The sequence below is a fragment of the Leuciscus leuciscus genome, assembly GCF_965113295.1.
Source record: "Leuciscus leuciscus genome assembly, chromosome: 22".
NCBI lineage: Eukaryota > Metazoa > Chordata > Actinopteri > Cypriniformes > Leuciscidae > Leuciscus > Leuciscus leuciscus.
In genome coordinates this window covers 31,259,356-31,287,101 of record NC_138746.1, presented here as the reverse complement: position 1 = coordinate 31,287,101, position 27,746 = coordinate 31,259,356, and the positions used below count along the sequence as shown (strand labels likewise).

At 37.9% G+C, this 27,746-nt stretch overlaps 3 protein-coding genes across 7 annotated transcripts in view; 1 reads left to right on the top strand and 2 right to left on the bottom strand.

The window, feature by feature from the left end:
* The window catches only part of dnph1 (2'-deoxynucleoside 5'-phosphate N-hydrolase 1), a 3,197-nt gene extending 2,895 nt beyond the window's left edge, over positions 1–302 (bottom strand). Inside the window, exon 1 of the mRNA XM_082153874.1 lies at positions 58–302. Within this exon, the coding sequence (XP_082010000.1) occupies positions 58–193 (136 nt within the window). The 5' untranslated portion in view covers positions 194–302. The remainder of the gene's footprint in view (positions 1–57) is intronic.
* A 961-nt stretch (positions 303–1,263) lies between these two features.
* On the top strand, positions 1,264–3,799 carry mea1 (male-enhanced antigen 1). 4 transcript variants are annotated; one of them, XM_082154665.1, is made up of 4 exons: positions 1,264–1,384; positions 1,572–1,857; positions 2,001–2,106; positions 3,042–3,799. In XM_082154665.1, the coding sequence occupies exons 2-4, from the start codon at positions 1,579–1,581 to the stop codon at positions 3,203–3,205; spliced, it is 549 nt and encodes a 182-aa protein (XP_082010791.1). In that variant the 5' UTR covers positions 1,264–1,384; positions 1,572–1,578; the 3' UTR covers positions 3,206–3,799. The 4 variants fall into 4 exon arrangements, with proteins under 4 accessions (XP_082010791.1, XP_082010790.1, XP_082010789.1 ...); XM_082154664.1 differs by having other exon boundaries at positions 1,269–1,384; positions 1,569–1,857; XM_082154663.1 differs by having other exon boundaries at positions 1,281–1,456; positions 1,569–1,857.
* Positions 3,683–27,746, bottom strand: part of ppp2r5d (protein phosphatase 2, regulatory subunit B', delta) — a 52,694-nt gene continuing 28,630 nt past the window's right edge. Inside the window, exons 4-18 of one of the 2 annotated variants that reach the window (XM_082154615.1) lie at positions 25,276–25,475; positions 19,601–19,711; positions 18,060–18,152; positions 15,006–15,136; positions 14,804–14,863; positions 14,581–14,689; positions 13,595–13,648; positions 13,266–13,436; positions 11,131–11,258; positions 10,881–10,982; positions 10,688–10,747; positions 10,438–10,510; positions 9,406–9,447; positions 7,711–7,821; positions 3,683–6,131 (exon numbers count right to left, since the gene is read on the bottom strand). In XM_082154615.1, coding sequence (XP_082010741.1) covers positions 5,994–6,131; positions 7,711–7,821; positions 9,406–9,447; positions 10,438–10,510; positions 10,688–10,747; positions 10,881–10,982; positions 11,131–11,258; positions 13,266–13,436; positions 13,595–13,648; positions 14,581–14,689; positions 14,804–14,863; positions 15,006–15,136; positions 18,060–18,152; positions 19,601–19,711; positions 25,276–25,475 — 1,583 coding nt within the window. In that variant the 3' untranslated portion in view covers positions 3,683–5,993. The remainder of the gene's footprint in view (positions 6,132–7,710; positions 7,822–9,405; positions 9,448–10,437; positions 10,511–10,687; positions 10,748–10,880; positions 10,983–11,130; positions 11,259–13,265; positions 13,437–13,594; positions 13,649–14,580; positions 14,690–14,803; positions 14,864–15,005; positions 15,137–18,059; positions 18,153–19,600; positions 19,712–25,275; positions 25,476–27,746) is intronic. The other variant, XM_082154616.1, reaches the window with a different exon arrangement.

Sequence of the window (27,746 nt, the reverse complement as noted above, 5' to 3'; positions counted from 1 at the left end):
CAATATGAAATGGATAAATAGCGCAACTATGAGAGAAAGAGAGTAAAAGTGAATCACCCTTTTCAGACAGACTGTCATAGCTGATGTGCTCTGTTAAAACCTTGCCATACTGCTGTAATTTCTTCACTATTCTCTGGTAAACGTGCAAGTCCTGTCTCCCTCCTCGGATACTTCCACAAAAGTATATGTTCATTCTGAGCAAAGGTCCTCGTCCCTCGTCAATAACACACGTGTGAGTTTCTCGATAACAGCGAAAAGCGCGTTACAACTTTGACGGGAAGTTCAGACAAACTGCAGGTCATTCGTTCGTTTCCCGCTAAAACTCACACGTCACGGAGAGGCGCGCGCCACCCGGTGGTCATATTCACACATGCAGCAGCTTAGATATCATAAATACCAAATACATGTATTTATTATGTCTATGTGCAGCAGGGCTTCCATATCAACGCAATACTTCATGATGCAATTATTTACCATTATTACTTAAATGTTTTAATTTCTTTTACAATTATTTGTCCTCCTCATAGATGTATATATTTACTTGTTTATCTATTAAACAATAATACACATGTACACCAAGATACAATTATTATCATTTATAAAGGAAATTTCCTAAACGAAAATAAACAATACGCAAATAAATTGTTAATCTTTAGGATTTATGACTCGTTAGTTTGTAATTTTCCAAATCTGATGTAATATAGGCCAATATATATATATATATATATATATATATATATATATATATATATATATATATATATATATAAAATAAGGTTACAATTTTGCGAGTCAAAATCAAAAAATTGATTCTAATGAGTCAAATTGAATGATTGCATATTTTTTTAATTAATTGCATTTAATTGTTTTTTTTATTTAATTTACTTTTTATTTATTTACTACATATTAAACAAACAGCACTGAATGGGAATAATATAAAAAAGAAAAATAATATAAAAAAGGAAAAAAAAACTGTCTGACAGGGTTTTACTCAATCTTTTTTACTCAAAAGATTTAATTTCTATTACTTTATACATTTACATATACATTTTTATTTCAGAATAGATACAGTAACAGAGACAACATTCATATCTCGACATTAATACAAAGTATAGAATAAACACATGGATTAATAACGTAAATAAATTATGAAGCATCAAAATGAAAAAAATGAAAAAACATAAAAATCTGGTATTTTCATGTACACCTTTATTTATTTATTTTTATGTACACATTTAATCGCTTAGCTAGCTCGTCGATGTATCATGACGCAATCAATGCGCAGTTCTGCTTCTGCGCAGGACCGGAAGCAAATAACAGCTCTCCAGATACACATACATCTGCTCAAAACATTTGGATAAAAGAGCTCGACAGAAGAAAACAGGTAACAGGAAATGACCTGAGCTCATTTTCTGCATGGTGAACAGTCGCATTCATTAGTTAATACCCTGGAATTGTAAGTGCATATGACCTAGCATGATTTCATAGCCTAAGCTTACGTTGACAGTTGGATGTTTTACTCCATATAACACACACTATTTTCTCTCACACGCGTCTGTGTGTGTTAGCAGCCAGTGAATGGAAGTGGCGAGGGCCCGAGAGATGGGTCCCGAGAGAATCTTACCGAACTCCGAGGAGGATGTGGTGCAGGACCGGCCTTTAGACACCGCAGTGCCGGAGGAGTGGAGCGGGGAGGACATGGAGGAGGACGAGGACAATGCTGGGGACGAGGACAGTGCTGGGTATTATTACCAGCCTCTGAACCAAGACCCAGACGGGATGAACAGCTCACACACAGAGCCAGCCGATGAGGCGAGCGCTGCAGAGCAGCTCCAGGAGGTCCAGGACAGAATAGAGGTACAGGAGAGCTCTTTAGGGTGATCCTCATCCTCAAGATCCTCATCTTTCTGCTCAGCAAGTGTGGTTTTCCCCTCTAGTTGCTTGGTTTCATTACATTTGAATTGTCTTGCTGAAATCTGATCTTCATCCACATTTTGCAGGCCATGGGTCTGTTCCTTCCCCAGCCTCCTCCTGACAGCGATGAAGAGGAGGATCCCGAAGGAGCTGCTGCCTGTAGAAGTCAGGTGTCCATTCCCATGGATGCAGGTAAGCATGAGAACTGACTTTACATTTGGGTCACAACACTGATACACTGTCATCATGTCACTTATTGTTTCATTACTCCTCTGTCAGTGTGTTGGACTAAAATCTCATCACCTTAATCAATGCAGTTGGCCTTAAAAAAATTAAGTTTGGATATGAATGAAGTCATCCATTATAACCATGGTTATAAAGTTGAAATATATCCAACTTTATCAGTACACTCACATAAAGCAGTATATACCATTTAGTAAATCTCAACTGCTTGATTGCTTTTATAACCACAAAATGTAAACTACATCATTGCACAGCTCTAATCTGCCTAATGAGATTATAATCAATGAATAATATAAACATTAACATCACGATTTTCTGCAAAGCTGCTTTGAAACCATGTGAATTATGAAAATCACTATTCAAATAAATTTGACACATTTTTAAATGGACGTTATAAATAATACAGATTAATACTAGCAGTACACAAACCGGTAGATTTAACTTTAACTTTAAAAAAGAAAATATACACAAATTAACAGGTGGAATGAGGATTAAACCTTGGCTAAAGTATGCATGTTATTAGTCTAACATACAGATTGCTTTCATGTTATGCCCTATAAATATCCAGTATTTAAATTCTACACTATTTTCCTTAAATAAATTTAAAATAAAATACTAAAATGTAATACTTCAAGTGAATTTAACCATCACACCATTATAATGTGCAGCATGAAAAAATATTTAAAAAAATGTGCCCATAAATTATATTATTTGAGTTATTTAATTGTTAGTGTTTTAGAAGACATAAAGTGATCATTAGATGACGGCAAAGGTAATCTAAATAAATGAGTACTTTAAAATATCCATTATCTTATAGTAATATAGATGCATTTAAAAAGTGCTAATATTAACCAACGTTGAAATGTTCTTGTTTGTGTTCACAGATCACGTGGAGCTGGTGAAAAGGACCATGGCGGCCATCAATCTTCCGACACTGGGAATCCCTGCCTGGGCCCAGGAGATCTCAGACGACCAGTGGAAGGACATGGTCCAGCAGACGCTCCAGACCAGACAAAGCTCTGCAGGCCTGAGACTGGAGCGCAAGTGAAGCCTCGCCTCGGCCTCGACACTTCTCATACTGCATAAACGCTAGAGGACCTTCTGACATTTGCTCATCTCAGTCAAACCAAAAGGCACATTTATCACCCTAACTGTGGTTTATACCAACTGTGGAATTCTTAAAGAGGAAATTTAATAGTTTACCTTTTAAATTGCTTTGAACTTTTTGATTATTCAGTTACAGAGTTGGCAAAAATTGTCCTGAAAACACCCAGACATATTTCAGCCTTTTCCCAAAGGAGTTGTGTTAATTATGCAGTATGTTCTTTTGCTTGATTATTTTTTTGTAAAGTGAAGTTTGGCGAGATTTAGTGGTTGCTTTTGTATGACAGTATAAACATGTAATGGTGCATCTCAAGTTATGTGCCGTTTAAGTCACAAAAAAATCCATTAATCTGATTGACAATGTGCAATGAGTGACTAATCCTTTATGTATTTCACATGGCTTGAGCAACACAACTGGCCGTCACGTCTTTTGTGTTTCTTTATTGTTGTTCTGTACATACATGAACATCTGTACAAAATATGACTTTCATACTATGTAATGCTCAACCTAATTAAAGTACAACATATGTACATATGACCTGGAAAGCAGCTTAAGATTAGTGTCAGACTTGGGAAGGAGGGCTGGGAGAAGAGGAGGGGGGAAAGGGTGAGTGTGGAGAGACCCATACTTTCTTAATTTCCCTCGGTTTTGTTGTTGCTGCCGGACAAGCTGAACACGAGCCCCATTCGCCGGTCAAACTGCATTGAGGCAGGAATCATGCTGCGTTCAAGAGTGAAGTTGCCTCTGATTGTTTCTGGAATGTTTTGGTCTATTTAGAGGCAGCTAGGTTGGCAATTCATGCTCTTGATTGCATGGACAAGTCATTCCCGTACACTGATAGGCTGAGGTGATGTAACGACACTTCAAACAGCTAATGATTTAAAGACTTCACCTCTGCACTGCATACTATAAGCTGTAATAGCATGAGTCGAAACATATGCACACGTTTGGAACGATGGAAAAAGTGTAGCAGCTTGAATTCACGGCGGGAGCTTGAGCTGCACACTGGATAGCGATAAAGTGTTGCGTTGTCCAGCAGCTTGTAGGAGGAGTAAATGTTCCCTCACTATTGGAATGATCGAAGTGACACTTCACGGGACAGACCTTTACAACAGAGAGGGGACATCATGCATCAGAATGAAGTCATTCAAGCAAACAGAACTAAAGAAAAGATGAAGTTGGGGCAGAAAGAGGGAATACTGAAGGGCAAGGGTACAATCGTAAGCAATATACATGACAATATACAGTACACAAGTAGTCGCAATCGCAAGCTGTCGCTTTTCCATATATTAAGCCTGGACAGGTAAGCGAGTATCTTTTCTCTTTTAAGTATATAGTCCTATAAGGAGGATTGTATAGCGCTTGATCGTACACTAGATCAGTGGATGTTTTTCTTTACCGTTCTAATACCTGGAAAAAAATATTGCTTTGGCGCTTTAAAGTGAAAACAGCAACGAAATGAGACTATCTTGGACAGGACGGTAGTTCCCGATCTTTAACGGTTTCCGTTTTTAAAGGTTCAACGGGAGTTTGTTTTTTCGTTCTCGTCTAGTTTTTTATAAAATCACAGAAACCTATGAAGCAAAACAAGTCAACTTACAAAAGCTAGGAGGTGAAAAAAAGCACATTGCGATTTCATGGGAATCTGTTGAAGAGGTTTAAGTCTAAAAATGAAACTAAAATAGATGCATACAAAGATTAGAGGAGTGTGGACCAATAGGCCATTGGTGCATGCGTTTAGATCACATTCTTTTATGCGACTGTAAACGGACTGTATACTACTTTTACAGCATTTTCATCAAGCGCTCTGCTGGTGCTGGATATAGAGGTGATTGCTTCCACAAAGCCTCCTTACTTTTTTCTTGTTGTTGCTGATCATGATCATTAACACAATCACTAGGTCAATCTCTTCAAAATGTGTGGTCATGGTCTTAGATCTAAAAAATGACTTCAGATGACTACCTGAAACATTTACAGCACCAGGTCTCGATGGAGAAACAAAGTCCCATCTCAGATGTACGAACAGACCTGTCTAGGAAAGCATCTGAAACAGATTCACAATCCCATGCGAGTTGAAATCTCAAACTTGCATGTTTAATTCATAAAGCTTGTTTTGTAAGAAACACGTTTCACTAGTTAGTTCTTTGTATGACATCAAGAATAACCCTGATTCACTCCCGTTTGGCGATCATCCATACCATCTAAAATCCAGGACAGGGTGTCCATCTCCACATCTCCAGTAACATGATTCGTTTAGTTAAGTGTGGCCCCTTCATTGCAGACACGACAGATTCGCAGAGGCAGTGATGGGAAAACAGGAGAAGCTCTCAAGCAGCGGTAAAAACGGGATAGGGAACATGCGGACAAATGGAGACAGCATAAAGTGGGCAACATAAAGTGTGGAGAGAAAAACAACGCAACCACAACAAGAGCATACTTTGATTATTTGTAACCCACACTTGCTTTCTACCAACCCAGCGGTCGCTTCTGTTTCGGTGTGCGGATCAGCATCTATGGATGGGGGAAAGAGTTGGGGAGATGAGGAAGAGTGCATGGGAGCTCTCCACTGCTCTGTGGACTGGACTTTTGCAGACAGGGCTTTCCAACAGTGAGGGAGGAGGGAGTGTGGATATAGGCAGAGGAATAGAGAGGTGGGTTACAGCAGGCGACAATTTTGGACCAAGACGAGAGGAACAGTTTAGGCGCGGTGGAGGGTGCCGGGGCTTCCGCGTCAGAGGGCTTCTTGGTTGGCCGTCAGGTACTCCTCCGCTCGCTTGTGAGATTCCAGGGCTTTTATAGTGTAGACGTCCTGCGGCAGCTCAGACTTTCGCCTCATCAAAACCTTGTCTTTCTTGATTTCTTTCATACCCTGAAAAGAAAAGTAGTTACATTCCTGAGACAGTGCCAGACTAATGGCCAAAGTAAACATAAGTTTGTTCCAAACCTGTTAAGACTTTCGTTCATCTTGGGAACACAAATGAAGATATTTTTGATGAAATCTGAGAGATTTCTGTCCCTCCATTGAAAGCTACGCAACTACCGCTTTGACACAAAGTTCATTAAGAGATCGTAAAACTAATCCACATGAATCGAGCAGTTTAGTCCAAATTTTCTGAAGAGACACAATCGCTTTTTTTTATGTGATTAACAGATTGACTTTAGGCTTTTATTCACATATAAACATTTATCAATTCACACATCAGTTGTAGTAAACAGAAGCTCAAGCATGTATGAGAACCAATGAGGTTAATTCTCGTTTTACACAGAACGTTCGAGCTTCCGCAAGAACCAATGATGTTTATTCTCGTGATTTGTTTATGTTCGCCGATGAATGTTTATATGTGAATAAAAGCCTAAATTCAATCTGTTCATCATATAAAAAAGCGATTGTGTCTCTTCAGAAAATTTAGACTAAACCGCTTAATTAATATGGATTAGTTTTACGATCTCTTTTTGAAGCATCAAAGTGTCAGTTGCATAGCTGTCAATGGAGGGACAGAAATCTCTCAGATTTCATCAAATAGACCTTCATTTGTGTTCCGAAGATGAGCGAACGTCTTAACGGGTTTGGAACGACATGAGGGTTAGTAAATGAAAAAAAAAAAAAAACATTTTTGGGTGAACTAACCCTTTAAATATAATACATTTACACATGTTGTTGGACTGAAAAGCAAACCTGTAATCTAATGGCGCTTTTCCATTACCAGTACCAGCTCAACTCGACTCGCCTCTCGCTCCGTTTTCCATTGCAGATAGTACCTCCACAATAGTACCTGGTCGTCATAGCGACGCCGCAGGAAACTGCCGTGACTTAATCTTCTACGCGACACACACCCGCTACCCACACACACAGGACAATAGAGGAAATCGAGTGTATGCTGTTTTTGTTTTTGCTGTTTTTTATTCAGGATACTCCATCTGGCGCGTGCAATGATGACGCAGTGAATAGTGACGATTCTCTCTGACCAATCAGCAGTCTGCCGTGTTTTCATGTCACATTTTAGTATCGCCTCAGCTCGCTCAGAACCTCGCTGGAGGTGATACGAAAAAAAAGTACCTGGAAGCAGGTACAGGTACAACTTTTACACAGTGGAAAACCAAACAAAGGCGAGTCGAGGCGAGCTGGTACTGTGTAGTGGAAAAGCGCCATAAATTAGTTGTAGTTTCTTTCATTTAGGCCAAACATTTGTGTTAATGTTTAGTTTCAGTTGGCTTATATTAAAGCTTAAAATGTATCCAGCCAAAAGCAATCCCCAATATTATTTATCAAAGCAGCATCACGTTGTCAAAATTGTGTACCATATTAGCTCCAAAAGAGCATGTATTGCGCTCTAGCTAGCAATGAGTTTGGCACTCATGCTCTAGAACAAACTCGCATGTCGATACCCACCAATCCACTGTACAGGCATGTTTTGTTGCTGTGAAGATGTACAAGTGTTTGACTGTACCTGTGAGGCTTCTGTTTCCACAGTCTTCTTCAGCAGCTGGATGTCCTCGGCTGTGGGGGTCTCGGTCTCCATCGAGTACAATGGCATCCCTCCTTCATTATACATCATATACTGCACATACACACAAACACATGCCATTTACACATTAATGAAGCTAGTTCACACCTAAACATACATGTGCTCTGCTGGGCAGGACTGCTTTACGTTATTTACATGGGAGAACAAGAAAAATAGGTTACACTTTATTTTATAAAGCTATTTTTCGACAATATCCGTCAGCAAATGACAGCAGCTTTCTGGCAGCACGGGAAGGAAGGATTTGAACAGAGAGATACGAAGCGCAGCAGGTCAGAGTGTTTTGGATTGCATAAAATAATAAAAGAAACGAACAAATACATTGAGAAAGAAGTGGTAGACAGCAGAAGAGGGGATTGGGATGATTTTTAATGAAACTTGGGAGGCGGATGGCCGTTACTCTTTCAGTTACCTTAGCATGTGGTGTGTGCATGTGTATGTGTGCGTGCCTATGAATGCGTGCATTTATGTGTGCGAGTATGAAAAAAAGTGTCCTAAATGAAAACTGTGCATCCCAATGTCACAAAAAAGATGTGTATGTATATATTATAGTTCATTTTTCAACTTAAAAGTGTTAGTTTCTTTTGTTTGTGATTTTTCTGGGGGGGTTTTCTAAATAAAAATCAGTAAATTTATTTTCATTTTGTTTTTGTTTTTTTAATTTAAATTCTATTTACAAACTCACCACACACAATAATGGTCAATAACTGTAATTTGTTGAAAGCTAATCTTTTTCTGAAAAAGTTGAGACCTTGCACATGAAGATAGCACATTGTTTTAGAATTTTAGTCAAAAAAATCTAAATGTGTGAAAAACACCTATTTTAGCTTCAGGTTCTAAAGGGTTAAGTACTGAGTAATATTAAGCAACTACATGTACTTACTATAGGGTTAGGGTAGGATTAGGTTTTGGTTAGTTGTATGTAATTATGCATCATTTACTGTTATTACTATGGTAAGTACATGTAGCAAATGTAACAAGGACACTGTAAAATAAAGTGTTAGCGAATATATATTATTAAGGGATGTTGTCACAGTGTTTTGTTTCCTGCAACTTGCAGCATTAACAGAATTCAAATTATGTGTGCTCAAAAGTGTGATTATCAGCTAGTTTACTTTGTATATGGCTCATCCATATGGCTCAGAATTCAGAGTGTGAACTATCTCAGTTTTAACGTAACATTTTTTAATAAAATCGTGATTAGATGAGACAAAGCACCTTTTAAAGCATTTAATTATGAGAGGCTGCTCACTGCAGAGTGAACGGGTGGAGCTTGAAAGTCGAGCCACACCCTATTCCTAAACCTAATTAGGTTAAGCTCCACCCATTAAGTGCAGAGAGGAGGAGCTGTCACTTGACATCATTTGGTTCTGCAGTAAGCATCACTTGTTTAATTGACTGGATTATGCAAAAATAGACATAACTGCATGGTTATTAAAATATGCACCATTTTTGTTGAGTTTCCAGCAAAGACTGTGATACTGAATTAGTCATATAGGATTTTTCTTCATACCACCCACCCTACATCTAAACAGAACTTGGTAGGGAAGATGAAAGTAACCCAAAGAGTAAGATGAACGCATAATAATAACGATTCCGTTACAGAAATAAATGACTCACCTCCTCCTGAGCCAGACCGGGCCGCAGCTGAACCTTTGTACTCTGTGAAAATACAAAACTTGTGGTTGATAAACACACATTCACAGGATTCCTCATCACATCCTGATTAAATGGTGGGTTCTTTTTGTGTTTGCCCTCAGAGCACAGAGAGAGATGAGTGGTGATAATTAAACTCGTCAGGAGTAGTTTGGAGTTGATTAATTTTAATTAGGATACGTACAAAATTAGCTGCACACAAAGCTTGTGCATCTGATCATAAATGAATTTCTCAATTTTAACCTATAACGTATGACTTCACTAGCTATGTTTCCATCCACCTATTTTTATGTGCATTTTGAGATATCGCATAAAAAACAAAAAAAACCCAGTTGGAAGCGCATAAATGCAAAAAATGTGCATTAAAAAAACCTATGCACTCAATTGAGTCGGATAGATTTCTTTATCCAATAACAAAACATAATGCATAAACTGATGAAAACACATTTACCGAATATATTCCAAAATGTGCATCAAAAAAGTCACGTGAATTTGCGCGATGGGACGGCATAACTGGACTAATCTTGTTGCACAGCATGAATGCTGTTGTGATCATTCTGAAATGCTTAGCAAAGTCTGTCGTCTAAGTGGTTCAGTATAATTCCCTCCCAGAAGTGTCTTACACGACTGCGCTCCCAAACAGCAGCATTTGCCTCAGAAAGCATGATAACATGACTGCGTTTGTGTTTCGTCGGCACCGTTTCCTTCCAGCGAGCCGAAGAGAACAAAATCGTCACTTCCGGATAAACTGGCGCTAAGTCAATAAGACCGTCCTATTTGACTGTATCTGTGTCATTCAAAAAGCTTTGGCTCAGTCAGTATCTTCTCTTATGCTCACCAAGGCTGCATTATAGTTTGATCAAAAATATTTTTGTAATGTATTCCTGTGTTGGCAAAGCTGAATATTCAGCAGTCATTACTCAAGTCTTCAGTGTTACTTGAGAAGTCATTATAAAATTCTATTAAAAAAGTGTGAGTGCAGCGGAGGGTGTTTACCTGAGGGTTCTGTTTCGCCAGTTCTTCAATTTTATGCCACATTTCTTCCCGTTCCTTAAGTTTGTACTTCTCTCTAGGGAAGAACAGGAAAAAAACACAGAGTTTAGGATATGTCAGAGAAAACAACTCGTATGTATATGTGGATACATGTGGCTGCCACAAGCTTAGCTCAACAAAACCAGCTTGCTTAGTAATTCTGCTTAGAGAACAAAGACAGTCACTGAGTCTCAAAATCTAGAGAACTGCCTACCTAGACATCATCTCTGGGCATGTTCGATGCCCAAAATGCTGTCTCTCTCTTTGTAGTTCACTAGGATTTGAGACAGTAAATGACAACTGCTGACAAGACCTTCTCAAACAATTTGTGTCAGAACAAGCCTTTTACAATCTGTACACCTTTTTTTTTCGCCTCGTATTCTCTCTTTCTTGCCTCATTCACTTACTTCTGCTTCTCAGCCTTGTACTGCTGAGTGCAATCATCAAACAGCTTCTGGTTCATCTCCATAAAGAGCTTAAGGGCATTGTAGATAAGTCCGTGGATTGTCCTGCAGGAGAAAACACCACATTATTACTCCAGACATTTGAACAGAACGTTCTTTCCTTCAGGTGTTCATTTATCATGAGAAAGATGTGTCTTGATAGAAAAACAAAACAGACTGTGACTGAACACAATCTGTCAGAGTGTGGCTGTACTTGTTCCAGTGGCTCTTGGAGTTCTTGTAGAGAGCGGGAAACATGATGGGGAGGATCTTGGCAGCATTGTCACTGATCAGGCTCATGATGTACTCATTGTTCCAGTAATACAATGCTCTTTCAGCAACCTGGAACACACATGACATTACAGATCAATGGCTATCACACTCAAACATGCTACAATGCTCTTTTTATGTTACTGCATATCGTCGCTGTCGGGTGGAAACCTTGTATCTCCAACAACGCTACTTTTTAAAAATAATAAAACATAATAAATAAAATTGACACAATAAAACGTGTCAAAGTTGATATTGTGTCTTCATTATGGGTTTCAGACACTTGCATGTGTCATTGTTATGAACATTTAATCAAAATCAAGCTCAAATGGAGTTGCGAGGTTTCTGACCAGCGAAATTCGTACATGCGTGTTTTGTCCGTCATTAGAACGGGCGCATCTGAGGCAGTAAGTGCATCTCAGTACCATCAACTTACAGATTATAAAGTTTACTGTGGCTATGTGGACACTTAGTTTTTTCTGTCATTTGGCCAAAATCTCATGTTACTAAAGACGAAGTGCTTTGCGTAGGATATTTCAGACAGTATTGACTGTGACTCGACGACAAATGCTAAGACTGTCTTCTCCGCTCCTCAAATACATTAAACATTAGCCTTTATATATAGTGTTTCATTTGTAATAAAAACACAAAGAACCAGGTCTTTATTTACTCTTGCATTACAAACAAGCAGAAACGCTCCAAACTGTGTGCGGCTCTTCATTCACCATAGAGGCGGGCGGAGTTATGAGGTTTGACTGACAGTTTGAGGATCCAATGGAGTGACGAGGTTTAGTCACAAGCTCCAAATACTTTTAACCCTTGTTGTGAATCAATTAAAAAAAGTTACACATAGCTTTGACACACGTTACACATAAATGAGACCAAACTTAAGTCTTTGCTTCGAAGCTTCAAATTTTTATGACTTTTTTTGACACGAACATTTTTGTCCATTATGGAGAGTGGACAAAAATGTTTGTGTCAAAAAACTGTCATAAAAATTTGAAGCTTCGGAGCAAAGACTTAAGTCTGGTCTCATTTTAAAGAAGACCCTTGGCAGATTATTGCGGAAGTAAAAAAATTGTAAAAAGTAAAAAAAGAAAGAAAGTTATATAGGCTTAAGTTTATGAAAATGATTTATGAACATTATTTTATATAACATTTATATTTTATGAAACATATTGAACTCTTAAACTGAGAAATTCAAAGCCATAAATCTAAGCAAGTTGTGTTCCAAATTTGAGGATGTTTTCTCCAAAAATGAGCTTTCGGTAAGAAATTTTTTGGGCGCAGTAACAGATTTTCCCCATTAGACACCAGCAAAACTCCACTGGTGCACACAGTGGTTGGATTTTAGATTTGCAGTTGAGTTTTTCTCTCTCAAATATATCAAGCACACACACATTTTTTTATTACACACATAAAAACCACACTCAGACATCCATATCAACACACCCACACAATTATCGCTGCATAATTTATCCAATTGGCTCTATAATATGCCGAGGCAGAAAACAGGAATAAAGCGAGTATTTTCTTTATAGACCAAACCTGAAAAAAAGGGCACCATCTGGTAATAAATTGTAAAAATTTACATTTTGAAGCCTTGCCAACAGAATGAAAGCCTCTTAAAGATTGCATCATTTTATATTTAAATGGCCCTGGAATTAAAAATTACAGTTTTAATGGGTTTCAATACGGACCTTTTTGTCCAAAAGGTGCTGAGAGGAACTATTTTGTGTACCTAGTGCAAAATAGATTTTTTAAAGGAAATGGGGGTGAAATAATGAAATTCCAATAAAAATACACACCTGAGCCAAATTTTATGCAGCCTTAACACAGGCAAAGTGATCAAAAAAACTAAACTGAAAAAGACAAAAAATTCCATAAGGATGCACAAGGGTTAAATACTTGCAAAACCCACAGACTGACGTAAAGGGTTACCAATAATAATGATTTATGGGGGAAAAAAAGAGATTAAATAAGGAGATACAAGGTTTCTGCCCGACATCAACGATATTTAAAAGATTATGTAAATAATACCCAATGTTCAGAGGTAGAACGAGATCATTGCTTTCATACCTGGAAGTGTGGACTTGACACACACTTGGCCAGCTGTCTAAACAGAGGCTCCATGACTTTAACAAACTCTGAGGGCTCAATGACATCCAAGATTTCCTCCAGTTCATTCAGAAACATCACCTCCTTAGGACTGTGGGTCTTAGGCCAGAACTTCAGCAGGCCCATAATCACCTGATGCAGAAGAGGAAGACAAATGGCTGAGAAAGTCATCTTTGCACCAGTTAAGCTCAAGTTCACCATGGATAAAGAATTTATATAGAAAAATACTTGAGAGAAATGTTAATAATATTGGCAGAAAACGGGGCAGTTGCCAATGCTGTAAATCTTACAGGTTCAGTGAGGCTGCTGTCCTTTTCCAAAAACTGCACCACACAGTAGGCCAGCTGAAAGCACAGGAAATTACTTTTTTTCTTAAAAAGAACATAATAGGATGACTAACATTGAGCCACAGCTCTTCCTAATTCTATTAATACACTGTGCAACACCTACCATGCAAATCATCATAACCTCTAATACTTATAAACTATGGATACAGTGAGGCAGGGGAGGGCGATATGCTGGATGAAGCACTAAACTGGTAAATATGAATTCTTTCACATGTGGTTATACAAAATTCATGGGTGTTTCACTTTCAAATATCACTGTGGAGGAGGAAATGCAAGAGCTTGTTAGAAAAAAGGTGCATCCTCATGGTGTGGAACTAAACCAAACCCATTAGTTGCTGTAAAGCTTTCCTACTTGCCCTTGTTCTAATGTCAAACATGAAGAGAAATGATTGAACGCATTACCTCAAATTGTTAAATAACATCTGAAATAACCATTAGCTGCCAAAAAGGTCTCCAATATGCTGTAAAGTAACAGCACTCAAGGTGACCTTAAAAATACAGAAGCTTAATTTTTTGGGTTCAGAATTTTTCTCAAATGCAATCAAATAAAAATTTCAAATATTATTTCTTTATTTTTAAATCATGCAAGCAAGAGTGCTGTTCAGCCACAGGTAATCAGAGTCTTGCATTCAGTATTCAGTACTACAGCATAATTTTGAGTTTGCATATTTTTCTTCCTCCCCAATAGAAGCTTAAAATGATAAGTGGACTGAGAAAAGCAGAGAAACATCCCAGTGTTTTACTAAATGATTAACACCAGTGAGCCAATCACATTTTAGGACTTGAACTAACAGTAGTTAATACAATTACTGAAATTTTTTCGATTTTTACATCGGAATTTTTTCATATAATCATATAATTTCATATTTCTTATAACCCCCTCCCCCCTTCAGAAGAAATACCTTCAGAAGAGATTTCCTTAAGCGTACCTGTGGGTGATAGACGCTGAGAGACTTGACTTTGTGTAAAGGCAGAAGCACTCTGATGAGAAACATTTTGTGCTCCTCTTTCAGTGGCAGGGCAAAGCCATTAATTATGCTGTGGGAAGAACATGAGATCGGTCATGTGATGGACAGGTTCTTTTAGTTCAGCAAAGAGAGAAAGACCTCCCTTCAGATTTGTCATGGCAACACTGATAGTGGTCATGCTCACCTTCCTAAGATTTCTAAGAGCTCTGCAATCCCATTGTGATGCTCCGTCTCGTATATAAACCTATAGTGTGAGATCAAGGACATCGGCTCAATGGATGAATTCTGGACAAAGATAGACTTGCATCCAAGAGCTCACACTTTCTGCATCTACTCTTTCAAACATTTCAATAGCCGAAAGAACCATATGCAAAAGGACGGCTTGCCTGTAGAATATATTGTTGATCTGCCGACGGACGTAGGCTCTCAGCCCCAGGAACTTTCCATAGATCCTGTGCAGGATGGTTTTCAGGAAGTCCCGCTCTCTGGGGTCTTCACTGTCAAAAAGCTCCAGAAGCTGAAAAGAAATAAGGTGAACTGAACCCATTAGCTCAATCATTAGATGGGTTTTGAGACCCAATCCCAGAAGCTACGTTTACATGCATCCAAATAAATCCGTTTATAATCAGACTGACAGCTCAATCGGACTGAAGAGCCTTCCTGTAAACAGTTAGTGTAGACCTTATATAATCTGATCAAAAGGAAAAAATAAAGCATGTAAACGCCTGAATCGACTATTTTCTCAACAGGATTCAAAAATATCTTGCTGTTGTAATGCGGAATGTTTTATGTCATACAAATTTGCATATGTTTATTTACGTTTCACATTTTACAAGCTGGTCATTCGATGAGACTAAATATTTACTAAATATTTGCTTGTGACCTAAATCTCAGCTTTCCTTTTAGATATGTCATCAAGCCAGATATCTCTCCAGATACCAGTATCATCTTGAATAATAATCATTAAAAAAAAATCTGTCCACCAAAGTGCACAAAGTAGGGACGTCCTGAGCTGATCTCAAGGATTGGTAATCAGGCCGATTAAGAGTTGTTTTTAACTGATTGGTATCGGCTATCCTAAGCCTGATCCTTTATTTAACATCAACTCACGTGGCGTGCAAGAACCAATGAGGTCTGTTCTAGCGTGTCACACACGTTCAAGCTTCTGTTAAGCATATTTGATGCACACTTTTTTTTTTTTATCCCTCAAAAGTCATTTGTTTACGGTTTATTTTTATCTGGCGTAAGACTATATGAGAAGTTGTTGCCATTACGCATTATCTTTGTTCTGTTGGGTTTTTTGTGCTATTTCTTGAAGTTTCATCATCTGTTCTTATTTTATTACAGATTGTTTACTAATATTAATCATTTACAATTATATTATGTTTCTATAGAATTTATTAATTTGCTTTGTTCTTGCAAAGTTTGGTGAGTTAAATAGAAAATGTACTACCCAATGGTGAGTCAAGCTTCAATACATACATACATACATACATACATACATACATACATACATACATACATACATACATACATACAGTATCTCACAAAAGTGAGTACACCCCTCACATTTTGTAAATATTTTATTATATCTTTTCATGGGACAACACTGAAGAAATGACACTTTGCTACAATGTAAAGTAGTGAGTGTACAGCTTGTATAACAGTGTAAATTTGCTGTTCCCTCAAAATAACTCAACACACAGCCATTAATGTCTAAACCTCTGGCAACAAAAGTGAGTACACCCCTAAGTGAAAATGTCCAAATTAGGTCCAAACGAGCCATTTTCCCTCCCGGGTGTCATGTGGCTCGTTAGTGTTTCAAGGTCTCAGGTGTGAATGGGGAGCAGGTGTGTTAAGTTTGGTGTTATCGCTCTCACACTGGTCACTGGAAGTTCAACATGGCACCTCATGGCAAAGACCTCTCTGAGGATCTGAAAAAAAGAATTGTTGCTCTACATAAAGATGGCCTAGGCTATAAGAAGACTGCCAACACCCTGAAACTGAGCTGCAGCACGGTGGTTATGACCATACAGCGGTTTAACAGGACAGGCTCCACTCAGAACAGGCCTCGCCATGGTTGACCGAAGAAGTTGAGTGCACATGCTCAGCATCATATCCAAAGGTTGGCTTTGCAAAATAGACGTATGAGTGCTGCCAGCATTGCTGCAGAGGTAGAAGCCATACGCCACACACTGCATCAAATTGGTCTGCATGGCTGTCGTCCCAGAATGAAGCCTCTTCTAAAGATGATGCACAAGAAAGCCCGCAAACAATTTGCTGAAGACAAGCAGACTAAAGACATGGATTACTGGAACCATGTCCTGTGGTCTGATGAGAGCAAGATAAACGTATTTGGTTCAGATGGTGTCAAGCGTGTGTGGCGGCAACCGGGTGAGGAGTACAAAGAGAAGTGTGTCTTGCCTGCAGTCGAGCATGGTGGTGGGAGTGTCATGGTCTGGGGCTGCATGAGTACTGCTGGCACTGGGGAGCTATGGTTCATTGAGGGAACCATGAATGCCAACATGTACTGTGACATTCTGAAGCAGAGCATGATCCCCTCCCTTCGGAAACTGGGCCACAGGGCAGTATTCCCAACATGATAACGACCCCAAACACACCTCCAAGATGACCACCGCCTTGCTAAAGAAGCTGAGGGTGAAGGTGAAGGTGATGGACTGGCCAAGCATGTCTCCAGACCTAAACCCTATTGAGCATGTGTGGGGCGTCCTCAAGCGGAAGGTGGAGGAGCGCAAGGTCTCTAACATCCAGCAGCTCCGTGATGTCGTCATGGAAGAGGACTCCAGTGGCAACCTGTGCAGCTCTGGTGAACTTCATGCCCAAGAGGCTTAAGGCAGTGCTGGAAAATAATGGTGGTCACACAAAATATTGACACTTTGGGCCTAATTTGGACATTTTCACTTAGGAGTGTACTCACTTTTGTTGCCAGCGGTTTAGACATGAATGGCTGTGTGTTGAGTTATTTTGAGGGGACAGCAAATTTACACTGTTATACAAGCTGTACACTCACTACTTTACATTGTAGCAAATGCATTTCTCCGTAGTGCATGGTCCTGTATATTGAATTGACTTTAATAACTTTAATGTACTTGAAGTGTGCACCAAGCACTAGGAAAACACAAGTATTGGATCAGGACAAGGTAGATACTCGGTATTCAATGACTGGGATCGGATCGGGGGGCCCAAAAAACTTGATCGGGACATCACTAGCACAAATAGATATTAACATGATGATCTACCCTTGCTTTAAACTTGACTTAGTATTCTACAGCGGCAAGTGCTGAACACTACCTTTAGCTGCAGCTGGCCTCAGTTTCCTTACTGACCCTCACAACAGAGGGAGTGTTTATATTCCTCTGATTGTGTGCTGATGAAGACAAACCATGATGATGATGTAGATCAGAAGAAAGGACACTCACCGACATTACAAACTTTTGGTCGATGTATTTTTTGGCAACATTGGGCTGGAAGTCAGGTGACTCAAGGAATCTTAAGAAGAATTCATAAACCAGCTGAAGAAGAGAGAAAGAGGGGGAGAGAATAAGAGATATAATAAAGATTAATATATGATGAATGCATCTGTCAGGTATAACAATAAATGCTGTCAGTTCTTGCAAAAATTGATTTTTTAATCATTTGAGACAGACACCAAAACCCAATGAGCTGCCTTGCTGCACTCAAGCCGGCAGGGAACCACAGAAGTGACTGGAATGCAATGCACAACATAGGCAGCAACTCTGTGACCCACACAAATAGTGCTCTGCACTTGATTTTGACTTTAGCATAGTGATAAATCTAACAACTTCAAATTATAACACTAATATAAAGTCAATTTTAATTCGACTAAACAATTTTTATCCACACTATTTTGTACTGAATGATATTTTTATATTCCAAATCCTCTTGCTTCGTCTATCTTGGATATGCATTGCACTGAGTTCAGGGAAAAATATGAGATTAATCGCAAAGGACACATGGTGATGCTGTCTTTGAATTTACATAATGTAAAAAATGCACATCAACCACCAAGAACCACTACCAAACTTTAACATACACTATAGGGCTGCACGATTAATCGTGTTTTAATTGTGATAATGACATCTGCTTCTCTCGATATCTTGCATTGGTAAGGAGCCTCCACTATCTTTCCTGCTTGAGGTTGCCAGATGTCAAGAGCATCAATCACCCAAACTGAGCTTTAATCTTAAAAGGATATGTTTTCTGTCCAATGTTCTACTTAATCTTCTCTACCTGGCAACCTTGCGCACATGCTTTCTCTGGGCTGCAAAAGAGCGCTGATGATCTGACAACACCGACAAACATATACGTGTAAGTTTAGCGATGTCCATTGTGAAATTCTGCTAGAATGAAAGGGTCACACAACCAATCTGTGTTCACGAGGCCGGGTGTGTGATTTCCAGCTACTAAATCTGCGAGTGAACCTTCTCTGTCTCAAACTGTAATAAATCCAAACATGAATTTCGAATTTCATTCCAAAAATGCAACCTCTGTGATCCAATAGAAAGTAAAAATTTAACATTTGTAATTATTGGAATTAAGATTTGGAGCCATCGTTTTTTGTATTGATTTTCCATTTTAATGAAGCTGTCGTAGTTGGTTAAATGAAGTCCATGGGCCATCTACAGGCATATTACGTGAAGTGAAATGGCCTTTATTACTTTACCCCTTTTGATAATTATTTTATAAATATATATTAATATGTGTGTGTGTGTGTTAACTCATCTTTCTCTGGAATATCTGGATATTAATCATGATTACAGTTTTTGAGCAAAATAATCATCATTATCAGTTTAACCATTATCGTGCATCACTAATACACTAAAGATTTTTAGAAATATGACAGGGCTTTTAGAGCCGAATTTAGAACGCTGATATTGCAAACTTCATGATGGACCGGGTAGACGACTAGTGTTATGATAATATGAAGATCCACACACACCTGCAGGTGGGGCCAAGCGGCCTCCAGAGTGGGTTCATCCTCTTCAGGGTCAAACTCTGCTCCCGTAGGATTGGAAGAGGGCGGAAGAGTCCTGAACAAGTTTACAGAAAACTGAAAAAAAGAAACACATTATCTGTCATTACATGTCCATTCTAAGAATTTACTAAAAAGTACTATAATAAACCACAATACCTTTTTGTCGCAATACTTTTTTTGTGAAAGTATCACGGCACCAAGTAGTTTTTACCGATTTACAGTTCACAAAATATTATTATTATTGCTACACTGGAATATTGTTATACAAATTATATTTTTGAATTGGTTTTAAATTTCTTCACACAGAAAACTGACTTGTAAAGCCAAAACTTACATTTTGAAGTTTAATTTATATTTGTGTTTTCAATAAGCATTATAAATGTTCCCAAACCTCTCTAAAGTCCACCAAACTCATCACTGAAGGCACTCGTGCTGTTGCTTTTAATGTTACATTCCACATGCACCATTATTAATAGTTAATCTTATGTAGAGATGTGTCAGAAGGGTCAAATATCAGTTTTCGCTTGATAGGACACTGTTAATTGAAAAGTTCTCCTTTGAATTCCCATATTGAGCTTCATTTTAATGTGTTCTGTCTTGCATTCTGCGTGAACGTCACCAGAAATAAAACATGCCAAATGCTGAATCTGAGCCACAAGCTCAAAATAAAAAATATATAGTTACATTTACTTATGCTAATTAATAATCAGAATAATAAATTCATTCACAAAGTAATATATAGTTTGTATAACTTTAGCCAAACAATTGGAAAGCAATTTGGTGCAATAATATAGAATATATGGTGACAGGTAGAAGCATTTTACAGTGGTTTTGAACAAAACCTGTCCAATCAGAGTTTAGAGTCAGAACTATCCATTTAATAAGAATGCATTTGGTATTTTCTTATATTGTCTTGAAACCGTCTGTAAACTTCGCCATAATGTTTGCATTAAAAAAATTCAGCTCTATAACCATCACCTCACACAGCTGTGAACAAACTACAACACTGAAATATCATCCTTCTTTAGCTCTAATTATGAATCAAAGGCATTAAATATGGATGACCTCAAATATCAACTCCCTCTGAAGTGACAAGTCGTGAGATACTGCTTATCAGTGTGTCCCAAAATGGCTGAGAGGAAGGAAAGGAGTGTTACTACTGCAGAGGGGCGGCACAGCTTTTCTCCGTCAAGATGACGCAATGTTTCGACCACAGCCTCAAACTAGAGTCGACTCAGACCTCCAGACAGGAGAGAGAGAGGCGAGACATTCTCATTGACACCTCGAACTGAGACGGGAGAGCGGGACGTGAGAGACTAATGAGGGACGTGAGAGGACAATGTGCATCTGGAAGCTAAGAGGTTTTAGTTATATGGTTGTGATTGTCTTACAATAGAGCCACAAGATTCATGATTAGAAATGGGGGCTTGCTGATATAAATGTTCACAAAATACAGCAGATAATTTTTTTTAATCACAATGACTTTAATGCACTTTTATTTGGCATTACGTTTCCTAATGGCTGTGCTAGTAGTTTTTCCATGCATGTTCATGTATGTAGATATCGCTGTGTATTTAATATGTAACTCTTTGCATTGTTGCATTTAGTTAAAACTCTGTGGAAAACAATTTTATATATAAAAAAAAACATAAAAAAAAACATTTTCTTTTATTTCAGAGCAAGTACATGAATATTTGTATATTAAATTGATGAAAAATATATAGTTTTAAATTGCAGAGCCCTATTTAGGACACAGCAGATCTCTTTTCCGAATTATGAATGGCTGAAAGGAAACGCAGGTGTCTGGGCCCTGATTTATGACGGGTAATTACCCACAATTCCCTGGTGTACATTTACACTTGAGCAGATTTACCCTTGGCCTGGCTAGTAATCACCCATGCACTGGTCAGGCAAAAGCCATTTCTGTCAATTGGTCACATGATAGGCAGAGGTGTGCACTTTCAACATGTTTTGTCCTATTATCTTCTGGCCCGATGAGAATCAGCTAACAAACATATATGCGAGTAAGAGAAGGAAAGAAATACTAAGAAAAAAAGAAGTGTAAGCTAATGTTTAACATGCGTGTGTGTATATAGACCAACAAATTTACAAAATAAATGTGTATGCGGTACAAAAACAAAATGTCAAGCAATCGGTGAGGCAAAATGACTTGACACATTTAGGTCTCAAATGAAGATTTATGAAATGTTTTTTAGATTATAGGTTTAACACACAATATCTCTAAATCCTCCATGCCACTAGTCACTTGTAATGAGTTCTTGTGACTCACGTGAAGGGTGAGTCACACGATACAGTGCAGCTGAGGCATCAACCTCAGTGTGTTTCCACCTTAGTGTGTTGAGGGATCTCAGAATGGTAGGAGAGGATTAATGTTGCCATGGAAACTGAATTAGAGGGGCAATTTTCCATTTAAAAAAAAAAAAGATTACTACATTTGATTTTGAAATGCAGTACTTTATTTAGCTTCAGTTGCGAGCATTCAAGAGAGGTAGGGTGGTGTGAACTAGGCCACACATTGCTTATATGCACGGGGACCATGTATATAGGTAATGGTGATATAGATAGAGGGTTCGTACAGATACTGTAAAAAGAAATTCCAGGACTTTCAAGGACTTTTCAAGGACAAGGACTACAATCTGAGATCTCACTTATCAAGCAATATCTTTAGGATTTTTTAAGGATTTTTAAAACTCAAATTACAGATATAAGGTATCCAAAACACAACTTACAATGTATTTAATAATAGATTATATATTAAATACAAAGTTTATAATGTCTTTTATTTTTCAATAAATAATATTTTATATTATAATGTTGCCGTACTTCGTATTATCAGACAGGCTGCAGTGTTAATTTTGCATGAAAATATTGTATTTTTTTGTTTTTTCATGACTTAAATGTCAAAAAGTCAAATTCAAGTACTTTAAGCACCTTGTATGAACCCTGGATTTAGCTGGTCGACATGCTTGATATTAAAGTCCCCCTGTAGTCAATAATTTGATCCCTTAAAACTTAACTTTGATCACCAAAATTACATTTATAAATAACTATATGAGTCATTGAGTCTGTAAAAAAAAAAAAAAGAGTCAACAAACTGAAAAAATAAAACCAGAGTTTTTTTTTTTAGGTAATATGTAATGTAATCGTAATAATCGTAATAAAATACATCATAATATGTAATTGGTATCAAAACAAGTATCGTTCAGAAACCGGTATCGAAGTCAAGGTATCTGTATCGGTATTGGCATTAGTTTAACTATACCCAGCCCTAGCATTAATAGACAGTTTTAGGTAATACAATAGTGTCCCACCGCTGCTTAGCAGAAGTATTTCAGTAAGACAGTAATAACATGAGTTAGCTGGTTAGCCGGAGGCCTACACAATATAAAACACAAAACTACGTATTTTGAAAACCAGGTAGAAAATATATACATCAATAATTATTCATGCTTACAGGTTGTGACTCTGAGGAGCAAGCTGGTCCAAATAAACTGGGTACTGACCCATCTTTCAAGTAGGGCTGTAGCTATCGATTATTTTAGTAATCGAGTATTCTACCGATTATTCCATCGATTAATCGGATAAAAAATAGATCCAAGTTAACAACAGCCTTTAAAATGACTTAAAATACAAATATATAATAACAAGCAATAATAATTGGTTCGAGTAAAGTATCAAAGTAAGTAATTATATGGGTTTTATTGAACAACACTGTTAAAATACACCCATGTAAAATAAATGATATAAACTAATATAAACATAACTGTTTGGTGTTAGTTGTCGTTACACTAAGGCATTATCAAATCCTTGTTTAATATTGGCCAAACAACATTTAATTCAAATGTCAACTTAACCTTTAATATTTGGCCACTTCTGTACGATAGAAATGCTACAGCCACTGTAATTTCTTGAACAAGAACATGTGCACATCAAAACATGCAAACTCAGAGCGAGAGTTTAAACTTTTATTTTGAAATCGCGATGAACAGCAATTCGAGAAAGAAGGTAAACACTGTTACAGGGCACTCAGTAATCTGGTAATTTCGTGCTGGTAATCATATTTTTTCAAATAAAGACAAGGTAACGCTAATTTTACATACAGCACAGTGAAAACGATATGAATGTGACACAGTTGGCAAATGGTTATATATCAGCATATTTTAAAATGAAGGATTTAAAGTTTTTCGATCGCGTCTCCTGTGAAGCTGATCTTCTGTTCGCATTCACTCACTTCGCACGGACCGACCGTCACTTGCTGACAGTAATGCACACTTCACAAGATATCACAGCTGGATTCGATTAAATCTGCAAGGTTTGTGAAATTAAATGTTTATTAGATATTCAGAGATTTGTTTAAATGACGTAGATGCGCATTTGCTGAATGTTGACGGCAAATGAGAAAGTATTTTAGCCTGATTGTTTGCCTTTTCTGTTACAAATAACATAAAAGCAAACGCTTAACTTTACTTACTTCGCATACCATTTACTTTCTTTGTTTATCAGTTCTGTCAAAGTATTAGATATGACTGACAGAGATCGTAAATGAATGAAGACGGAGAATGTGAGTGAGCGCTGTGTGATCTGAGGAGCTGCCGTTGCCGTTCTCTTCTGGCGCTGGTGTGTTCTCAGCGCCGCCTGTCAAAATAAAAGTCCCGCTTCCAATACATCGGCTAATCAGAAAAACGTATCGGCCAATGCCGATATTTAAAAAATGCCAAATATCGGCCGATATATCGGCCTTGGCGATATATCGGTCGATCACTACTCATGTAATTAATGCGTCGTGCTTCTCTGTGAAAAAAATAAATAAAAACCAGAGGATATATTTATTTCACTGAATCACAGCCTTTGTGATTTCACAATAACACTATGCTATATTATGATTGTAAATGGTTTTAAATATATCGCGTTGTCTTAGAAAACTGTGTAATTCTGCAGTTCATGGATTCTCGTCTGTGGAATGCGCCACTTCCGGTATTTTGCCGATTACTCGACACGGGTAAATTGCAATCGAGGATTTTTTTTAATCGAGTACTCGACTTTAATCGAGGAATCGTTACAGCCCTACTTTCAAGAGCAAGCGTTTTGCGAATTCCGCGTTGAACATCAGTAAAATGACATATTCGAGGACTGATCAAGTTGTGCGGGTGGACAACGTACAGCTAAGGTGGGCGTTATGCGTAAGTATTTTCGTGACGTAGAACCGTCACGCAGTGGGATTTGAAATACAAACGACTCGTATAGGCGGTTCAGAGTCGATTCTTTCTTTTGGGAGATAATAACTTTATTTATCGTGCACTTTCGACTCTCCGACTTTGTAGAGTGTTTACATTCACAAACAGCAGTATTACACACTGCATGCGAGGGAATATTCGGAAAACCATAACGGGGCACTTTAATCAAACAACAAAAGACAAAGAGGAGCTTTAATAATACTCAGACTTTGGTAATATTGCCCATGCCTATCGTCTTAATTTATCGTGATTATAATACTGACCAAAGTAACGGTGATAGAATTGATTTTATGATATGATTTTTGCCATAATAAAGCATAATCGCATGCCCTAAATGGGATTCACTGATGCATGTCTGCTTAGGTGATATTTGTGCTCTCTCACCATGATGACAGCTTCGGGGTAGATGGATTCTGTGACCACGTCACGGTTGTGTGTGATGTACTCCACCATTTCATTAAGGCCGGCTCTCTTCACCTCCTTGTACTTGAGATCACTTAGTGGATCAGTCACAAAGTCAAAAAGCACACAGCACTGCCGCAGTTTCTGAACAAATAGTTCTTCTCGATCCAAGGGTGGGGCATCTGGAAAAGAAGACACAAACAAAACAGGCTGAGTGACACCTGTCCGACAGAACTGTCAATCAAACCAACCTGCAAACCTCGCAGGGAAGATTTCTAATACCTCTTACTGTGCGGTTTCACACCAACACACCATTTAAGCAGAGTTCCTATTTAGGAGGCTCTCGGGTCCACCGGAGTCTCATTTACACCCTCCTCTCACCTTGCCCATGAACCTCATGTCTGTCCAAGTGTTGTGAACTGTGTGTCCCTGCATGAGCTTGTAGAAAATAACACTGTTCTGCCAAGGCAGTCTGCAATTATAAGACCGTAATGGCTGAACTGGAATCAGATGAACAAGTACTAGGGATTGGTAATATAATATATAATAATATATTTTAAAATGTAATTTATTCCTGTGATCAAAGCTGAATTTTCAGCACCATCTTCAGTGTCACATGATCCTTCAGAAATCATTATAATATGATGATATGGTTCCTTAAGAAACATTTCATATTATTATTGTTGAAAACTATTGTGCTGCTTAATATTATTGTAGATTTTTCAGGATTTCTTGATGAATAGAAAGTTCATTAATAGAATAATTCAAAAGAACAGCATTTATTTGAAACAGAACTTATTTGTAACAATGGAAAAGACTTTAATGCCACTTTTGATAAATATCTGTCCTTGCATATAAAACTTTGATTCAGTGATTAAATTGCATCATAAAGTCCCCATGTGGCTTTTTTTCACATATTAAAATGTTTTAGAAAAGATATATGCAAGTATACATGGAAATAACTAAATACATTTTATTACTATGTATTGTTATTTTGGCACATATAAATAGTTCAATTTTCTTGTGTTCATTTAATGGAAAATACTGTGAAAAACAAGCCTTGATTCACAATTCACAATGCATTTTACATTTAGTTTTAAATATTCGCAACAAATGGCTATTGTGTTTTTTTTTCGTTTTTTTTTTTTTCAACAAGCAATTTCAGACTAAATATATAAAAAGGGAAATATATAAAGAGATGATATAAGAGAATGTAAAATGAATTATTATACTATGTACTACAAGCATGTTTCACTATTAGCGCAAGGAAAAACAAAACAAATATTCAGTCAGTAAATGTTATGTAAGTTGAACATGCATCAGGCTAATTTGTCATTTTAAAATCGCACAGAAGAGGTATTAAATCTGACAGTGTTTTTTGTTAAACAGACCCTGTCCATCGAGGTGGACGGCACGGTAACGGGGAGAGGATGGGGGATTGATCCATTTTTGGGCAACGTAGGGGACGGAATAAAAACGCAGGACTAAAATCTGGGGCACAGATGACAGCTTCAATGAATCTATATTAAACGGGATCCACAGAGAGCTGCACTGCAGCAGCTCCATCAGAACATTATCACATCCCGTTTCACATGTCACCAAACACAAACGGCACAACGCCTGACATGTAATTGCAGAAGAGATCTCAAACAAACAGCTATTATTGTGCGATTTGCATGATTTTTGGATTATCTGTTTGATGGTGTCCTGCATCTCGATTGTGTGCATGTACGAAATTTGTGTGCCATATCTTTAACCCTGCTGACACAAGTGAATTCTTTCAACAATGCTTTTTTGCTGGCAGAGGATAGCAGGATTTCCAGAACTGCTGCAGGTCATGAACCTCTTTCTTTCTTTCTTTGTTTGTTTATTTATACTGCTAAATGCAACCAAGGTTGCCCAAAGTGCTTTGCATTAAAATATGCATTTTTTACAGTCTATGATTAGAACGTTTGCTTTTTATTTTATTGTTTGCCATCTCATCCAGTAGCGGCCGCTCTAAACGTATTGTAGCGTAGGCCCATGACCAAATCAAACGAATAATAGCCAGCTTGTTTTGAAAATTGAAGTTAACGACAACACTAAAGAGACCGCGCTGTAATTCCTGTCTATTACACACACACACGACCCACAGAAAAGACGCGTGTCAGTATTGAGTTCTCTTTCGGGCTTGAACAAACCATAACACACAAATTATGCCAAATGTCCGTTTTGTCGAGTGTTCTCATAAGAGCAGTCTTAAATTATTTAAATAAAGTCTTAAATGAACGTAGAGATGTGAGAAAATGGGACGCGTGTCAGATCGCGTCTCTGTCCGCAGCGGCTGGTCTTAAAGTGTCATTAATGTTAATCAAAGAACAAAGGTAAGAGAGTAAATTACTCACTCAGACCCGGCGCCAGGAGGATTATTATACCGGTGGTAGCCTAATCATGAATGCACTCCGCTATCTTTA